Raw genomic sequence first — 13,439 nt, forward strand, 5'->3', positions numbered from 1 at the left:
GGAATCGGGGGGTGACAGCAGTTCGGTGATGAGAGAACGAGAGCGTTGAGAAGCTTCGCATTACCTGAAAGCAGGGTGAAGGGAATCGGGACAGGCACAAGAGAATGAAGGGATTAATGAGCGAAATATATCGTGTTGCAGATTCATAGGTCGGAGCTGCTGCATTAGAGACCTCACACAGGGTGAAATTCCTGTCTTACAGCCAGGCTGGCAGGCTGCCTGCTGGGGGAAGCTGTCATCTGCCATTGTTGATACAAGGGCTGGGTGCAACCTAAGCGTTGCCAGACTGAGTGGGAGCACTCTTTGAAATGCAGGTGGCATTTACTCTGCCTCTTCTCAAATAAGCCTTAAGCTCCTCCCTCCCCAGTGCTCAGAAACAGCAAGGAGTGAGACCCCAAAACCAGTATTGGTTGTAGGTAGATATGGCCCAGGCTCATTCTGTCTTATTGACTCTATGATTAATTTTTCTCCTGTTTAAAAATGAATTGTGATGGCAGTACACTTGGCAGCAGTAAATGTAATGTGGTTTGGCAATCAAGTATTTCGGGCTGTACAAATAAGGATGCCAAAAAGCAATCTATTAATAATTAAGTCTGAAGTCATAAATAACTAAACACTGCAGACACACAGTGTAAGGGAGTTTGACAGTACAAACTGTAATAGTTACTCAGTAATGTTGCTGCTGAGATCTCTGTCAGCTTTATAGCCTGGTGACAACATTCAACACTGGTTGAAAACCCAAACCAGAATCTTAAGCAAACTTCTGGCCTTCCCTGAGGAGCTGGTGTAGATATTGGCAATGAGACTTGGGGAGCAGAATTTAATAAGAGTTTGCTGCTAATCAGCTTAAGGATGGGCCAGAAGGGATGAAGAAATCCAACCTTTCAGTTGGGATACAAACAGCTGAATCAGCCATAATATTATCAACGGAAATGCAGGAACTTCAAAGTTTCAAAGATCCCAGCAGAGGTGCCAGAGAAATGGCAGAGATGTACATATGGCTAATGATCAAGTCATGGATAAGGAGAAATGAAGGTTGGCAGGAAGCAATAAATGCTGGTGAGAATTGCACAATGTTGTCAGTGCCCACAAAGGAGATAAGATTGGATTCAACCTAAAGGCGTCATTATATGCACTGCTGATTATCTCAGCTATTAATCTCCTAGTCCAGAAGTTTGGTTTGCAGGGCAGCTGTCAGTGGCTGAGCCCTGACTCAGAGCAGGTGAAGTGCTGTAAATGCACTAAGTGTTAGTAAGACAAGGGAGGGAGAGGATATAGAAACCAGTGACAGCTTTGGATCATGATCAAAAATGCCTTAACAATGTTTACTTTCCCTTAAAGAACATGAGGAAAATGAGGTTAGTTAAACAAATCACTGTGTTATAAAGTAACAATGCATTTTTGAGGTGAGACTTGCTAATATTTGCCTGGTGTCATTAACATTAAAATATTTCACTGATTTATACTGATCTAGAATCTATGTGAAATAAAGAGTGTGGGATTCTCCTTCAGAAAATGGGAATCAGAGTAGCTGACAGGGAAGAGGCTGTGCCATGGGTTAGAGAGAAATGAAGCCAAACCCTTTCTTTGAGAATAAGGAAGAATCAATCACTCATTTACTCACATGTGAAGCTGTACAGAGGTGAAATCACATGGCTCCAACATGTCCCAGAGCTAACAGAGCATTGGCAGTTTGTCAAGCTGGACTAGAAGTGTATTTTAGAGGAGCTCTCTTTGGAACAAATCTGCCCCAGCAGTGCTATAAAAGCAAAACAAACTAAGCTGCTTAACACTAAGGAACATCCTGTTATGGCTGCAGGCAAGATGAGGTCTGTTCATTCCATTTTCTGTGCTCAGATCTCCAACTTTAGCTTGATAGTTCTGGTAATAGATCAAAATTAGATCAAGTGTGTCATTTGGCAATATATCTTTTTATAACTGTGATATTTTTTCCCTACTTCCACTGTAAATACTCTGTAGCATGATAAAGCACCCGCTGCACTAATGGGAGGATTCAAACACCAGTGGCAGGAGGAGAGAGGTACATAAGGGATTTGCACAGCAGAGGGAAGAGAAATATTTAAGAAAAGGAGGAACATTCAGTGAAAACCATATACAAAATTAGCTTCTAAAATGACCTTACATTTCTAAACTAACTGCTTTTCAAATTCACATCATCTCAGTGAAGCCTTCTGGGAATATTTTTGGCCTGTTTGCCTCACATTTCAATTCAAAACCACTGCAACAAAAAGACTGAAAGGTGTATCTGAGTATCTCAATACTAGTGGTTGGTTTGTGTCCTGGCAGGATGACCTCCCTGATTCTCAGAGGGACATGACAGAATTGGCTGATCCATTTCCTCACTGGTTTTGGTTTATCACCTAAGACCTTGAGCTGAGACAGAGGAGATTCAGATTACATATTAGAAACAAGCTTTTCCTTGTCAGGTTGTTCAGGCACTGGATATTGCCCAGGGAGGTGGTGGGGGCACCATCCCTGGAGGTGTTTAAGAGGTGTCTGGACCTGGTGCTGGAGGATATGGTTTAGGGTTCCAGCAGTGACAGGTTAATGGCTGGACTTGATGATCTTAGAGGTCTCCTCCAACCTTGATGATTCTGTGTGTTGACATTACCAACTGGCACATAACTAGCAGTTTACACTGAGCTTAAGAACCAAACAGCTGTGCAAAAACTTCACCTCTTCTAGTAGTTGCTTTAACTGTTTGTCCTTTGGGTGTCTTTGATAGGAGTCACAGTAGCATAAAAGAGAATTCCCAATGGACAACAGCTGAGCACATTGGGACTCCAGAGAAAGATTCAGCAAGCTAGAGCCACGTTGGACTGGAACCATGTTAAACAAGCCAGTGCTGGCAGAGTCCCTGGTGGTGTTCGTCGTCGTGGTGTCGGTGCACGCGGTGGTGTGGGACAGGTACTCGTGGTGTGCCGTGGTGCTCGCCGTTCAGGCCTTCTACGTCCAGTTCAAATGGGACCGGCTGCTCCAGCTGGGAGGGGCTGTCTTCCAGTTCCGTGCAGCAGCCAACAGTGGCCTCCTGCCTGCCAGCATGGTCATCCCCTTGCTGGGGATTGTGATGAAGGAGAGGTGCAGAGCTGCTGGCATCGTCTACTTCGAGCGCTTTGGCATCGTGGTCGCCTCCTCGGGGATGCTGCTGGCTCTCTTCCTGTCGGTACTAGCAGTTGGCATCACCAAACCTGTGCCAACCAACACTTGCATACTTACTGGTATGGCTGGCAGTGTAATTATCTATACCATGAAACACTCTTTGACTGTCTCAGAAGTGATAGAGGTGCTAGAAGTGCTGCTCATTTTTGTCTACCTCAGTATGATCTTGCTGTACTTGTTGCCTCGGTGTTTCACTCCTGGAGAAGCTTTGCTGGTTCTTGGGGGTATAAGTTTTGTTCTCAATCAGCTCATTAAACGCTCACTGAACGTAGTTGAGGGCAGAGGTGATCCCATTGACTTCTTCCTGCTGGTAGCAGTTGTTGGAGTTGTTCTCCTTGGTCTTTTTTTCACTGTGCTCTTCATGTTCATGGATTCAGGCACATGGATCTCCTCCATGTTCTTCCACATGATGACAGCAGTGCTAGGCCTAGGGGTCATCATGCCTTGGCTGTACAGACTGATCCAGAGGAACCCTCTCTTCTGGCTGCTGCAGTTCCTGTTTCAGACACAGACAAGACTTTACCTTCTTGTGTACTGGACTTTCCTGGCAGCTTCAGCATGTGGTGTGGTTTTCTACCAGAATGCCAAGAGATCATCTGAATCTAAAAAACACCAGGCCTCAACCATAACCAGGAAATATTTCCACTTCATTGTTGTAGCCACATATGTTCCTGGACTCATTTATGACCGACAACTCCTCTATGTGGCTGCAGTGCTGTGTCTGGCAGTGTTTGTCTTCTTAGAGTATATTAGGTATTTCAGGATCAAACCATTTGGCCAAACCCTTAGGCAGTTGCTGTCTCTCTTCTTGGATGAAAGAGACAGTGGACCTCTAATCTTGACTCATATTTACCTCCTCCTTGGCATGTCCCTCCCAGTGTGGTTGTTCCCCAGATCCTGTGCTCCTAAAGGCTCCTTGTCTGGGGCAGGAGCACTGGTCCCCTACTCTGGGGTGCTGGCAGTAGGGGTAGGAGACACTATTGCCTCTGTTTTTGGCAGTAGCATGGGGGAAATCAAATGGCCAGGAACAAAGAAGACCTTTGAAGGGACCATGACAGCTATTTTTGCTCAGATCATTGCTGTAGCTCTCATCCTGATCTTTGACAGTAGTGTGAACCTGAACTCCAGCTATGCCTGGATTCTGGCATCTGTCAGTTTGGTTTCTCTTTTGGAAGCTTATACTACCCAAATTGATAACCTGTTGTTACCTCTCTACCTCCAAATCATGTTCATGGCATAGAAGCACTTCCAGAAACAGAGGTTTCTCCCTTCCTAGAGACAAGTGGTACTAGAAAATGCACTGAAATGAGAGCTCACAGCTCATCCACACACTGCTTTGGGTAGAGCAGAGAAAAGTGTTCAAAACAGAAATGAAAAAGACTTACTTTAAGTAAAGGTTTTGGTTTGGTCTTGGTTTTTTTCCCCCCTGTTGAAAACAGCTTGAATTATGTTCTCCCAGCAACAAACATGAGTGAGAAAAACAGCATTTGTGTTTAATAATCCAGTGTAAGTTTCTTCTGCCCAGAGGCAAAGGAAGCAGAGGAAGAAGAGGTAAGTCAATTAGAGGGGGAAGAAATAAACAATCAAACCTCTCAGTGTTGCCACCTCTGTATTGTACCTTGTTTTCTGTCCTGAGTCTTGTATTCCTGACCGTGTGACCTCTCATTTCTGCATGAGCACAATGTAAGGCATGTCTGACAACAAGGGTGGGCTCAGAGTGGCCACAGCTGTCCAGATGTGTCCAGTCCCCACCAGCAGGAGCCACAAACACCTTGTGATGCACAAACACAACCCAAACTCACTAAAAGCTGAGTTTATCCAGGGCAGGGGGGGAGGTTTGGGAATGTCAGACTGCTCATTCCAAACCCTACTAACTGACAAGAATGGTGCATTTCTAGCCCTGATGTTTCACTCAATAAGAAGACTGTTTCATCTTCCTCAAGATTTTCATCTCTAAATTGATTTGGAATGAATATGGGGGGGGAATTAAGCAAAGTCACAGCTAAACTAATTACACATCAATCCTGAAAGCAGAAAATCTGTTAAAGTCAATAAAATTTTCTATTACTATTGCAGTTTTCTACTTTTCACATTTTTTTTTTCAGCCAGAGGTTTAACCAAATAATTGATATAAATGCTTCCATCAACAAATTGAGTAAACCCATTGAACTCTGTCTGTGTAATTAAAATTACAGCTACTATTTTATGGCCAAAAAAACCCACCTCCTTTTTATGTATTAAACACTTCTGAACTGACAGTCACTTCTCACTGGTTTGCCAAGTGTCCATTAGAACAGAACACATTAGCATGAGTCCTCCTGCCTCTTCCCATCCCCAGAGACATGTCTAAGCAAGAGATTGGCATTCCAGGATTCTTGTTTGCACCATGAAGTTAACTCCTGACCCTTTTCTAATTCACTTTTGGGAACAGTTTGGGAGAGTCCAAAGTACCTTACGCAACACTGTGCTGCAGCCCTAGAGCTCTGGGACTGTCTGGGGGGTGAGAGTAAGACAGAGGTGGAGTGAAACCAGAGCTCTGGGTCAGCAGAGTGAGCTCCAGAATCCAACACTGTGTGTCCCTGCAACAAGCCAGGACTGGAGTAGCTGAGCATTGCCCAATTTCCCCCCTGCCTGAGCAGGGCTCCTGGGATTTGGTGCTGCTTCTCCTGAGGATGCCAAAGCTGGTTAATAATGTAAGAGACTGTCAGATACTCTCAGTAAGGAACCAAACTCGGTTCCTTCCTATTTGACATGAAATCCTCCCAGTCAATCCAGCTCTTTGCTTTAATTCATGTACTTGCCTAGATGGTTTTGCACATTGCAGGTAGTGGTGCATATAATCCGAGGACAAACTATCCCTCAGCACAGTGGTGCTATTCTAAATCATTAACTCCTCCCGTGGAAAGACATAGACAGAGCTCGAGCTGCTTCTGCCACGAGGCACAGCCTCCACCACTGATGGCATAAACAGCACCAGAGGTAAAGGAACTCACTTTCCCTCCTCCCTGCTCACAGCTTCCAAACAAACTGTGGAAAAGGCAGTTTCTGCAAGCAGAAACTTTGCATTCAATGTTGCTGCTGTTGCCATTACTCAGGTCCCTAATTCACACCCACCTGAGTGTTCCTCTACAATGAATTCTTTGCTAGGCTGAATCTCCTCTGCTTTGCCCAAAGGGCTGAAAGGAAACTCCTTCCCATAGAGAAACTAAATTGGACTATTTCACATCAAACAAGTGCCAGAGACAAGCAATACACAAGTCAGGAAGAACCAGGGCTCACTCTGCCATGGCTCAGAGCAGTCCTGAGGTTACTGCAGTGTAATCCATGTGTCAGTGACACCTCCTCATATCTCAGTGTTGCCACTGCCCCAGTGCTGGTGAAATCACACCTACACAGCTTCTGTTCTGTTCAGGACACAGGCTTGAGCTTGCCTCAGGTGTGATTTGTGTTTCTTAATATTCCTTGGGTTGCACCTTGCTCCAAGTTGGTTTCGGGGATAGAAATTGTTCTGTGCATATTGAGAGTTCAAACTGCTCCTCAGACAATTTAGCACTGAGCTTGTCTGTTGGGGGAAGGTCACACTGTGTCTTCCTCAAAGAAAAGATGATGGAGATGAAAAGGAGAATTTCTAGGGGTTTATTTAAGGGTTAGGAGTTGGATTGAGGTTCTTTGTTTTCATCATTTCAACATGAATCTTTGAAAGAAAGATTTGAAAGAAATGTCATATTTTGAATCAACACACCCAGAGATCAAACAGCTACAGTTTGCTAGGAATGCTTGGAAGATTGGTTATAACAGTAGAATTCCTGGTTCATTTTGCCCACAATGGGAATGTTTTAAATCACTGTTATTCCAACAGTAAGACAGAGATCTAAGGGTGAAGATCAGCCTTCTTCCCATGACACCATCACCTGCATTGCTAGGATCAACACAGCCAAGAAACGCACTAAACAAGAAGAAAACACCGAATATCTGCAAGATGTTTCATCTTTCAAGATGTTGCAGATACTCCTCAGCTGGTCCCAGTCAAGGTGCAATGGTCTTTACTGGTCTGTTCTCAAGCCTGAAGAAGGACTTGGTGACTTCTCACACTAGGAGGGCTCAGGCTGCAGCAGAAGGTTCTGCCTAGGGCAGGTGTGTTGGGCTGTGACAAGGTCCTTGTTCTGAGGAGAAAAATGAATCTCGAGAGATGACCTAGTGAAGGTTGTGCTTAGAGGGAACATGAACAATCAGAAAGGAATACTGATCAGCTATTGACTCCAGAAGTCAGTCACTAACTTCAAGTGTAGAGTGATGGAAAAGGCAGTTCAGGAGTTGGCTGGAGCCTAGGAAGTAAGGAAGAGGTAAAAACAAAACTTCAGAGGCTGTTCCAGTTGTACAGGTACAAAATCAACACTGACTGAGGTACCACCAACCTCAGTGTGACAGGCAAGACCACCAAGAACATCCTGGCTATTCTACTGGAGAGGCTCCAAGTTCCTCAGCTGCTTGAGAGAATTGTGACCTTACCAGTTCTCTTTGCTCCAGGTGGTGTCTTTGGCCTCCATCACATGGAAGGTGAACGCGTGGCGAGAAGACTCCGAGCTGTTCAGTTCACTTTTGTGGACAACTTCCCCATGGATGAGAATGAGTCCACCTGTGTGGAAGGAACACCTGTACTGCTGTTTTTGCAGTGGTGAGCAGCAGCTCTCAAATGGAAAGGGAGCTGCAAGGGCTAAATACAACTTCAGCTCCTTTGTGTTTTCTGGAGCTGTAAAGGGACACGACGGGGTTGGTTGTACCTTTACTGATAGGCAGAGGTATGAACTGGTTGTCATCATAATCCTTCTCTGACCCTACAAACTCTACACATGTTGAGGCACCTGAAGCTGCACGGACCATCCTCCGGGTGATTCCATCTGCAAATCCACAGAGTGAGCAAACACCCATGAGAAACCAAACATCTGGCTACATTCTGCAGGAACACGTAGGTGATTTCTCTTGGCAATGACAGGAACTTCATTATTATAGCAATTACTAATAAGGGTGGGGAGTTTTTTTCACAAAAGATTTAGTATTTTCCAGCTGTGGCAGAACCAGATAAACAACTGCCTTTTGTTTGCCTTTCTGGCCCCTTCTGGGCATTGCAACAGACCTTTAGGAACACAAACAGTCACACACTTAGGCAAAGCCAACCTTTGGTCCATTTGTCCTTTCTATAAGAGCATAAATCACAACCCAAGTGCAGCTGACTCCAGGATTTCTGGGGCATGAGTGAGTGCCTTAAAATCTGAATTGCACTATGAGTGCACTGAGTGAACACTTAGGTGAGCAGTAGTTATTAGTGCGCTCTAGAGCAAACCAGAACTGTGCTGGTCACACACACACACACACTTACTGGTGTGAGAGCCAGGGATGAACCACAAGCAGCCATTCTCCTGTGTGGCATCCTCCAGGGCTATCCAGAAGCCCAGGACCCTGCCCAGGGGCTCTGTGTGCAGGAACGTGGCATCCTGGTGTGGTGTCACTGCAAGGAGAGAGAGTTGTTGAGGTTTTTAAATGCCTGAGGAACTCAGCACCACCAGAAGGACTTCAGGCTTGCACCTCCCTGGCTCAGTGCCCTCCCCTGCCAACCATCTACCACACACATGAACTCTTGCAGTAAAACATCACCTTTTAACCTGCTGCAAATGTAGAAGCAGCAATTTGTTCAAGCTGCATATGATGTTGAAACGTCTCTGGAAATCATGGATGGTTTTTTGTCATTTTAGAAGGTTTGGACCACCAAACTCTCAGGCTTAAGTCTGGTTCTGAGCCTTGTTCCTGGTAATATTCCTTTCCTAAAGGAGCATTATCTGCACTGTGATATAGAGAGAACAGCAATCTCACCTTCACCTCCAATGCCAGGTTGCTGCAAGGAAAGAAAAGTGATGTGTGAAGAGAAGAGCTCCACAGCTTCCCACCTAATATCAAGTGACAAGACAACTTAAACTACTGTACCTTGAAGATATACATGCTTTGCACAACCACTGGTCTCACAAGGCCTAGTTTTCTTCCCAACTCCTGCAAGAAAACTTCCCAAGATTTATTTTTGCTGTTTTCTGCACACTATATAATGTTACTCCTTGAAGAGATTTAAATTTCCTTTCACTGACAAAATGATTATCCTTGGGAGTTTAGAAAACTAACATTAACTACTCTATATTTTTTTTTTATCCCAGACCATTCTAGGAAACAGGAACAACTCACCTGCACCTTGGAGGAGTGGGTGATTTGCTTGAAGACAGGATCATTAGCATGCAGAGCTAAGGGGGAAAAAAGGCTCTGACTGGAGATTTCATGGACAGAAGGGAACTTGGCAGCTCTCAGCAATGAGCTGCAGAGACAACAGCCAAGCAGGATAAATTGCAGCCACAAATTTTCATCCCTCCCAAGATGGATATATGTGGCTTATCACACCTAAGGTGATATGACACTTATAGGTTGTACAATCATCATTAGAGGCCATAAATATAATCACTCCCTGACCACAAACTGCAGCTACATAAAAAACAGAGTATAACAGAGTGAATAAAATGGAGTATGATGTGATTAAGTGTTACATTGTGCACATGACAACCAACAACCACTACCTGTGACCCTGAGCAACATGGGTGAAGCCATCCTCTAAAAACACAGTTCTTAAGACCTACCAAACAAGTAAGTACTGCAAAAGGAGTTAGAGCTTCTCTTTGGTGCCCTACAGAGAGCCACAGCCTGCAGGGCAGAGCTGTTTGTGCAGACACTTGCTACAACCCTGCCCTGACAGATCTGTACAGCAAAGACTTAAAGTTGTGCCTCCAGCTCTTTGTGATCAGATTGGCCAGGAGGACACATGAACAGGTCCAGCAGGAGTTGTTTCTGAGCAAGGATGAGGTTAACCTCGACCAAAAATAAGTTTAGAGAAGCCTTTTGCATTGTTAAGTTGCTGAGTCAGCAGGAAAGCAGGAATCTTGTTTTCACTTCCCCTGGGGAAAAGCTGAAGTGTGACAGAATGGCAGGGCCCTGGGAAGGGGAGAGTGTTTTTCCCAGGAAACCAAAGAACAAGAACTCTCAGTACTTAATTTCCAAGTTTAGTGAGGTTGAAGCTGAACAAAGTTCACGTGTTTTTGCAGACACAGTGAATCCTGCTCTCATTTTCCATGTATTGTTTGCAAACAAAAGGGCCCTGGGGAAAAGCTGAAGTGTGACAGAATGGCAGGGCCCTGGGAAGGGGAGAGTGTTTTTCCCAGGAAACCAAAGAACAAGAACTCTCAGTACTTAATTTCCAAGTTTAGTGAGGTTGAAGCTGAACAAAGTTCACGTGTTTTTGCAGACACAGTGAATCCTGCTCTCATTTTCCATGTATTGTTTGCAAACAAAAGGGATCACAACACAAGTCCAGTAACTGGGAGAGAGGAAATAGGTCAAACTGAACCAGTGAGGGTAAAGAAAGGGTGCTGGTGACACCATGGGAGGGAGGACAACTTCAGCATTGGCAACCCACCCCTGCACAGGACACAGGAGACACAGTTTGATCTGTACCAAACGTGACCAGACTCAGGTGGTAAATTTGTTAGAGCAAATCTCTTTTATAAAAGAGCCAAGGGCCGAAGTCCAAACTTTCTCATGTCAGTGACTCTGAGCTATGCATCACTGGAAAACCTCTGAGAAGGGGTTTTTGAAAGGGATTGTAACAGAAGATTATGTCCTCTGAGACCAGAGAGTGAGGGGCACACAGAGGGAGTTGCAGAGACAGTTATTTAGGACAGTGAGGATTTTCAGAGAGTGAGTAGATCTGGAGAAACCCTCATGTCTGAAAACCACATCCGTGTTGATCCATCCCTTTCCAAACCCCATCCTTTAAACATACCATGGCCAATCTTGCTGATGGACTTCTCCTTTGGAATTAGAAAGTTACCTATAAAACAAACCAGAATTTAACACTGTTTGCACAGCAGAAATCATCCCTCAAGCTGGAAACTGCCCCCTGAGCCCTCACTCAGCCTTTTCCTGTCCCCTCCCATGGCTAACTCGGGCCAGGGCTTACCTTTCTCATCCAAAACACCTTTCTCAAAGAAGAATCTAATCTTGTCTCCACTGGTTAGGAAATAATCCGAGCTACCCTGCCAGGGATAAGAGCCTAGTAAAGATAGGATCCTTATGAAAACATAGATGAACCTTCAGTCAAAGCATTAACACTCACCTGCATCTTTTCCCCACCAACCGCAGCATAAACAGAACACAGTGAAAAATCACTCATAAAAAGGCTTTCCACAACACTAAATGTCTTTGGTGCTCATTAGGATGTTACAAGAATCTCTCACACAGAGGCTACCCCTGCTTTTCCTTTGCTGTCTGCCTGGAAAATCACCTACTACCTGTCAGCAGAACAAGTGCAAAGTGATCTGTGAGAGCTGCTTACAGCTACCAGGGGCTGAAAGCACAGTAAAGCCACACACTCCCTCCCCTTCACCCTCTGCTGAGACCCCACCAAATATTTCTGGTGGATTCACTGTCCCTGGAGGTTTTTAAGATGAGATTGGATGTGGCACTTTGTGCCATGGTCTAGTAACCACAGTAGGGTTGGACTTGATGATCTTGGAGGTCTTTTCCCACCTGGTTGATTCTATGATTGTAGAGAGATGGAAAGCAAATATCTCTCACAGAGTTATGTTCAGTTAGCAGAAAGAGTCATGCTGCCTCAGAGCAAATCCTGAGCAGCTATTTGCCTTTTCCCTTCCTCCTTCCAGCACTCCAGCCTTGCCCTTCTCAGTACCTGTGCCTGGAGCTGCTCCTCCTCCTTGGTGGAGAACTGAACACGGCAGTGTGGTGGCACTTCCATCTCCTCTATGATCCTCTGAATCTGCTTCCTCATGCTGTCACACTCCTCTATGCTGAAAAAACGCTCCAGGACCAGGAAGCCATCCTTGTGGAACTGGAAGAGACAGGGTGACTGCTCTCCAGAGTCCTCGGGGGAAGCAGCACAAAGCAAAAGAAAACAGTTCTGGCCCTTGGCAGGGTGTAAAGCATCCAGACCTCAGCTCTGCAGCTGCACAGTGTGCTTGATTTTTAACTTCAGGAGGGGCTTCTAGTGGGGAAAGGCTTCATTAAGAGGCTGAGATTCCATACAGATAAGAGCAATCTATCTCAACCCCTCAGTCCACAAAGCAGAGATCTCATCACTAGTGCCTTTGTGGTTTAAGGATATCTTATCTAAGGCATGGAGCCAGCAGCTATTAAATTACCAAGCCTGCTAACACAAACAGAGCAGTCATACCTGTGTGCCAGATCAGAATGAGATTCCTTTACAAGCTGGAAAGCATGGCTTTCTCTCAGGAAAAACTCCCTGGGTGATTTCTCATGGTTGACTACACAATCCCTTACAAAATGAAGTGAACTCTATTGGCACTACAGTTTCTTTATATAGAATACCCTGGGGATTATCCTTTGCCAGGCAGATTTCAAGTTGAGGGATGAGAGCTGAGCAGCACAGACAGAAAGGCATAGGAGAAATTCCTCCAAGAGCTCTGCAGGACAAGTTGCCCTTTGGAAGAATTTGTAGCCTTGACACTCACACACTCAAAATGAACACAACACAAGAAGCTGAGGAGAATATAAAGTGTTTGCACAGCAGATCTTTGCTCACAGGTTCACTGGCAGTGGTGATATCTTACAACAATGTCACCTACCTGTACTACAGACACGTTCCCTCCCTAGAGCTCCTTACCTGCTGGATCTGCTGTTGGGTTACCGATGTCATCGGTGCAGAAGTTCCCCAGACCCCACAGGCAGCACCACGCTGTCACCCAGGCTCTGCAGGGCTGACTCTCTGCCTCTCCACGTGATCCTTGTCCCAGCATGTGATAAAAACCAGCACTGGGCAGCAGGAGTGTTGCGCAGCTGCCACTCCAGTTTTGTCCCCATCACTGGCTCTTTGTTCCTGGCAGGGCCACTCAGAGCTGCAGAGCTTTGCTTTGGCTCTCAGTGGTAACAAAGTGCACAGAAATGTTCTGCTCAAGTGCAATCATGAACTTGATTAACTTTTTAACTCCAGGGAGGAATCGCCTCTAATTAGTAACCCAGATTAGAGTTGTTCAAATGGGAAACACAGTGGTAAAGTAAGATAAGGGAGGTAAAATAAGATTCAAGTGGGATGAAAAGATCTAGATGTCTTTAAACAAATTTCAGGTAGTAATTCAGACTTCTGCAGAGCCTTTTTGCTCCATCAGGGAGTCCTGCTGATGCTTCAGCTCACTCAC

At 45.2% G+C, this 13,439-nt stretch overlaps 2 protein-coding genes across 2 annotated transcripts; one reads left to right on the top strand and one right to left on the bottom strand.

The window, feature by feature from the left end:
• Nucleotides 1–2,848: 2,848 nt before the first annotated feature.
• DOLK (dolichol kinase) lies at nucleotides 2,849–4,499 on the top strand. The gene has a single exon (XM_009074333.1). The coding sequence runs from the start codon at nucleotides 2,849–2,851 to the stop codon at nucleotides 4,418–4,420; it is 1,572 nt and encodes a 523-aa protein (XP_009072581.1). The 3' UTR covers nucleotides 4,421–4,499.
• Nucleotides 4,500–7,459: 2,960 nt separating this feature from the next.
• PHYHD1 (phytanoyl-CoA dioxygenase domain containing 1) lies at nucleotides 7,460–12,940 on the bottom strand. The gene is made up of 11 exons (XM_009074334.1): nucleotides 12,908–12,940; nucleotides 11,957–12,115; nucleotides 11,228–11,303; nucleotides 11,051–11,098; nucleotides 9,409–9,464; nucleotides 9,160–9,222; nucleotides 9,049–9,070; nucleotides 8,558–8,686; nucleotides 7,962–8,078; nucleotides 7,690–7,816; nucleotides 7,460–7,505 (listed from the first exon to the last, which is right to left on the bottom strand). The coding sequence occupies exons 1-11, from the start codon at nucleotides 12,938–12,940 to the stop codon at nucleotides 7,460–7,462; spliced, it is 876 nt and encodes a 291-aa protein (XP_009072582.1).
• Nucleotides 12,941–13,439: the final 499 nt, after the last annotated feature.

The sequence above is a fragment of the Acanthisitta chloris genome, unplaced genomic scaffold (genome assembly GCF_000695815.1).
Source record: "Acanthisitta chloris isolate BGI_N310 unplaced genomic scaffold, ASM69581v1 scaffold8125, whole genome shotgun sequence".
Classification (NCBI taxonomy): Eukaryota; Metazoa; Chordata; class Aves; order Passeriformes; family Acanthisittidae; genus Acanthisitta; species Acanthisitta chloris.

Coding starts and splice junctions, on each gene's coding strand:
- DOLK (XM_009074333.1), top strand. CDS start 2,849: ATGTTAAACAAGCCAGTGCTGGCAGAGTCCCTGGTGGTGTTCGTCGTC.
- PHYHD1 (XM_009074334.1), bottom strand. CDS start 12,940: ATGACATCGGTAACCCAACAGCAGATCCAGCAG. Junction 11,099..11,227: donor AGGTGTTTTGGATGAGAAAG/GTAAGCCCTGGC, acceptor TTTGTTTTATAG/GTAACTTTCTAATTCCAAAG. Junction 8,079..8,557: donor CATCCCTGGCTCTCACACCA/GTAAGTGTGTGT, acceptor GTGGATTTGCAG/ATGGAATCACCCGGAGGATG.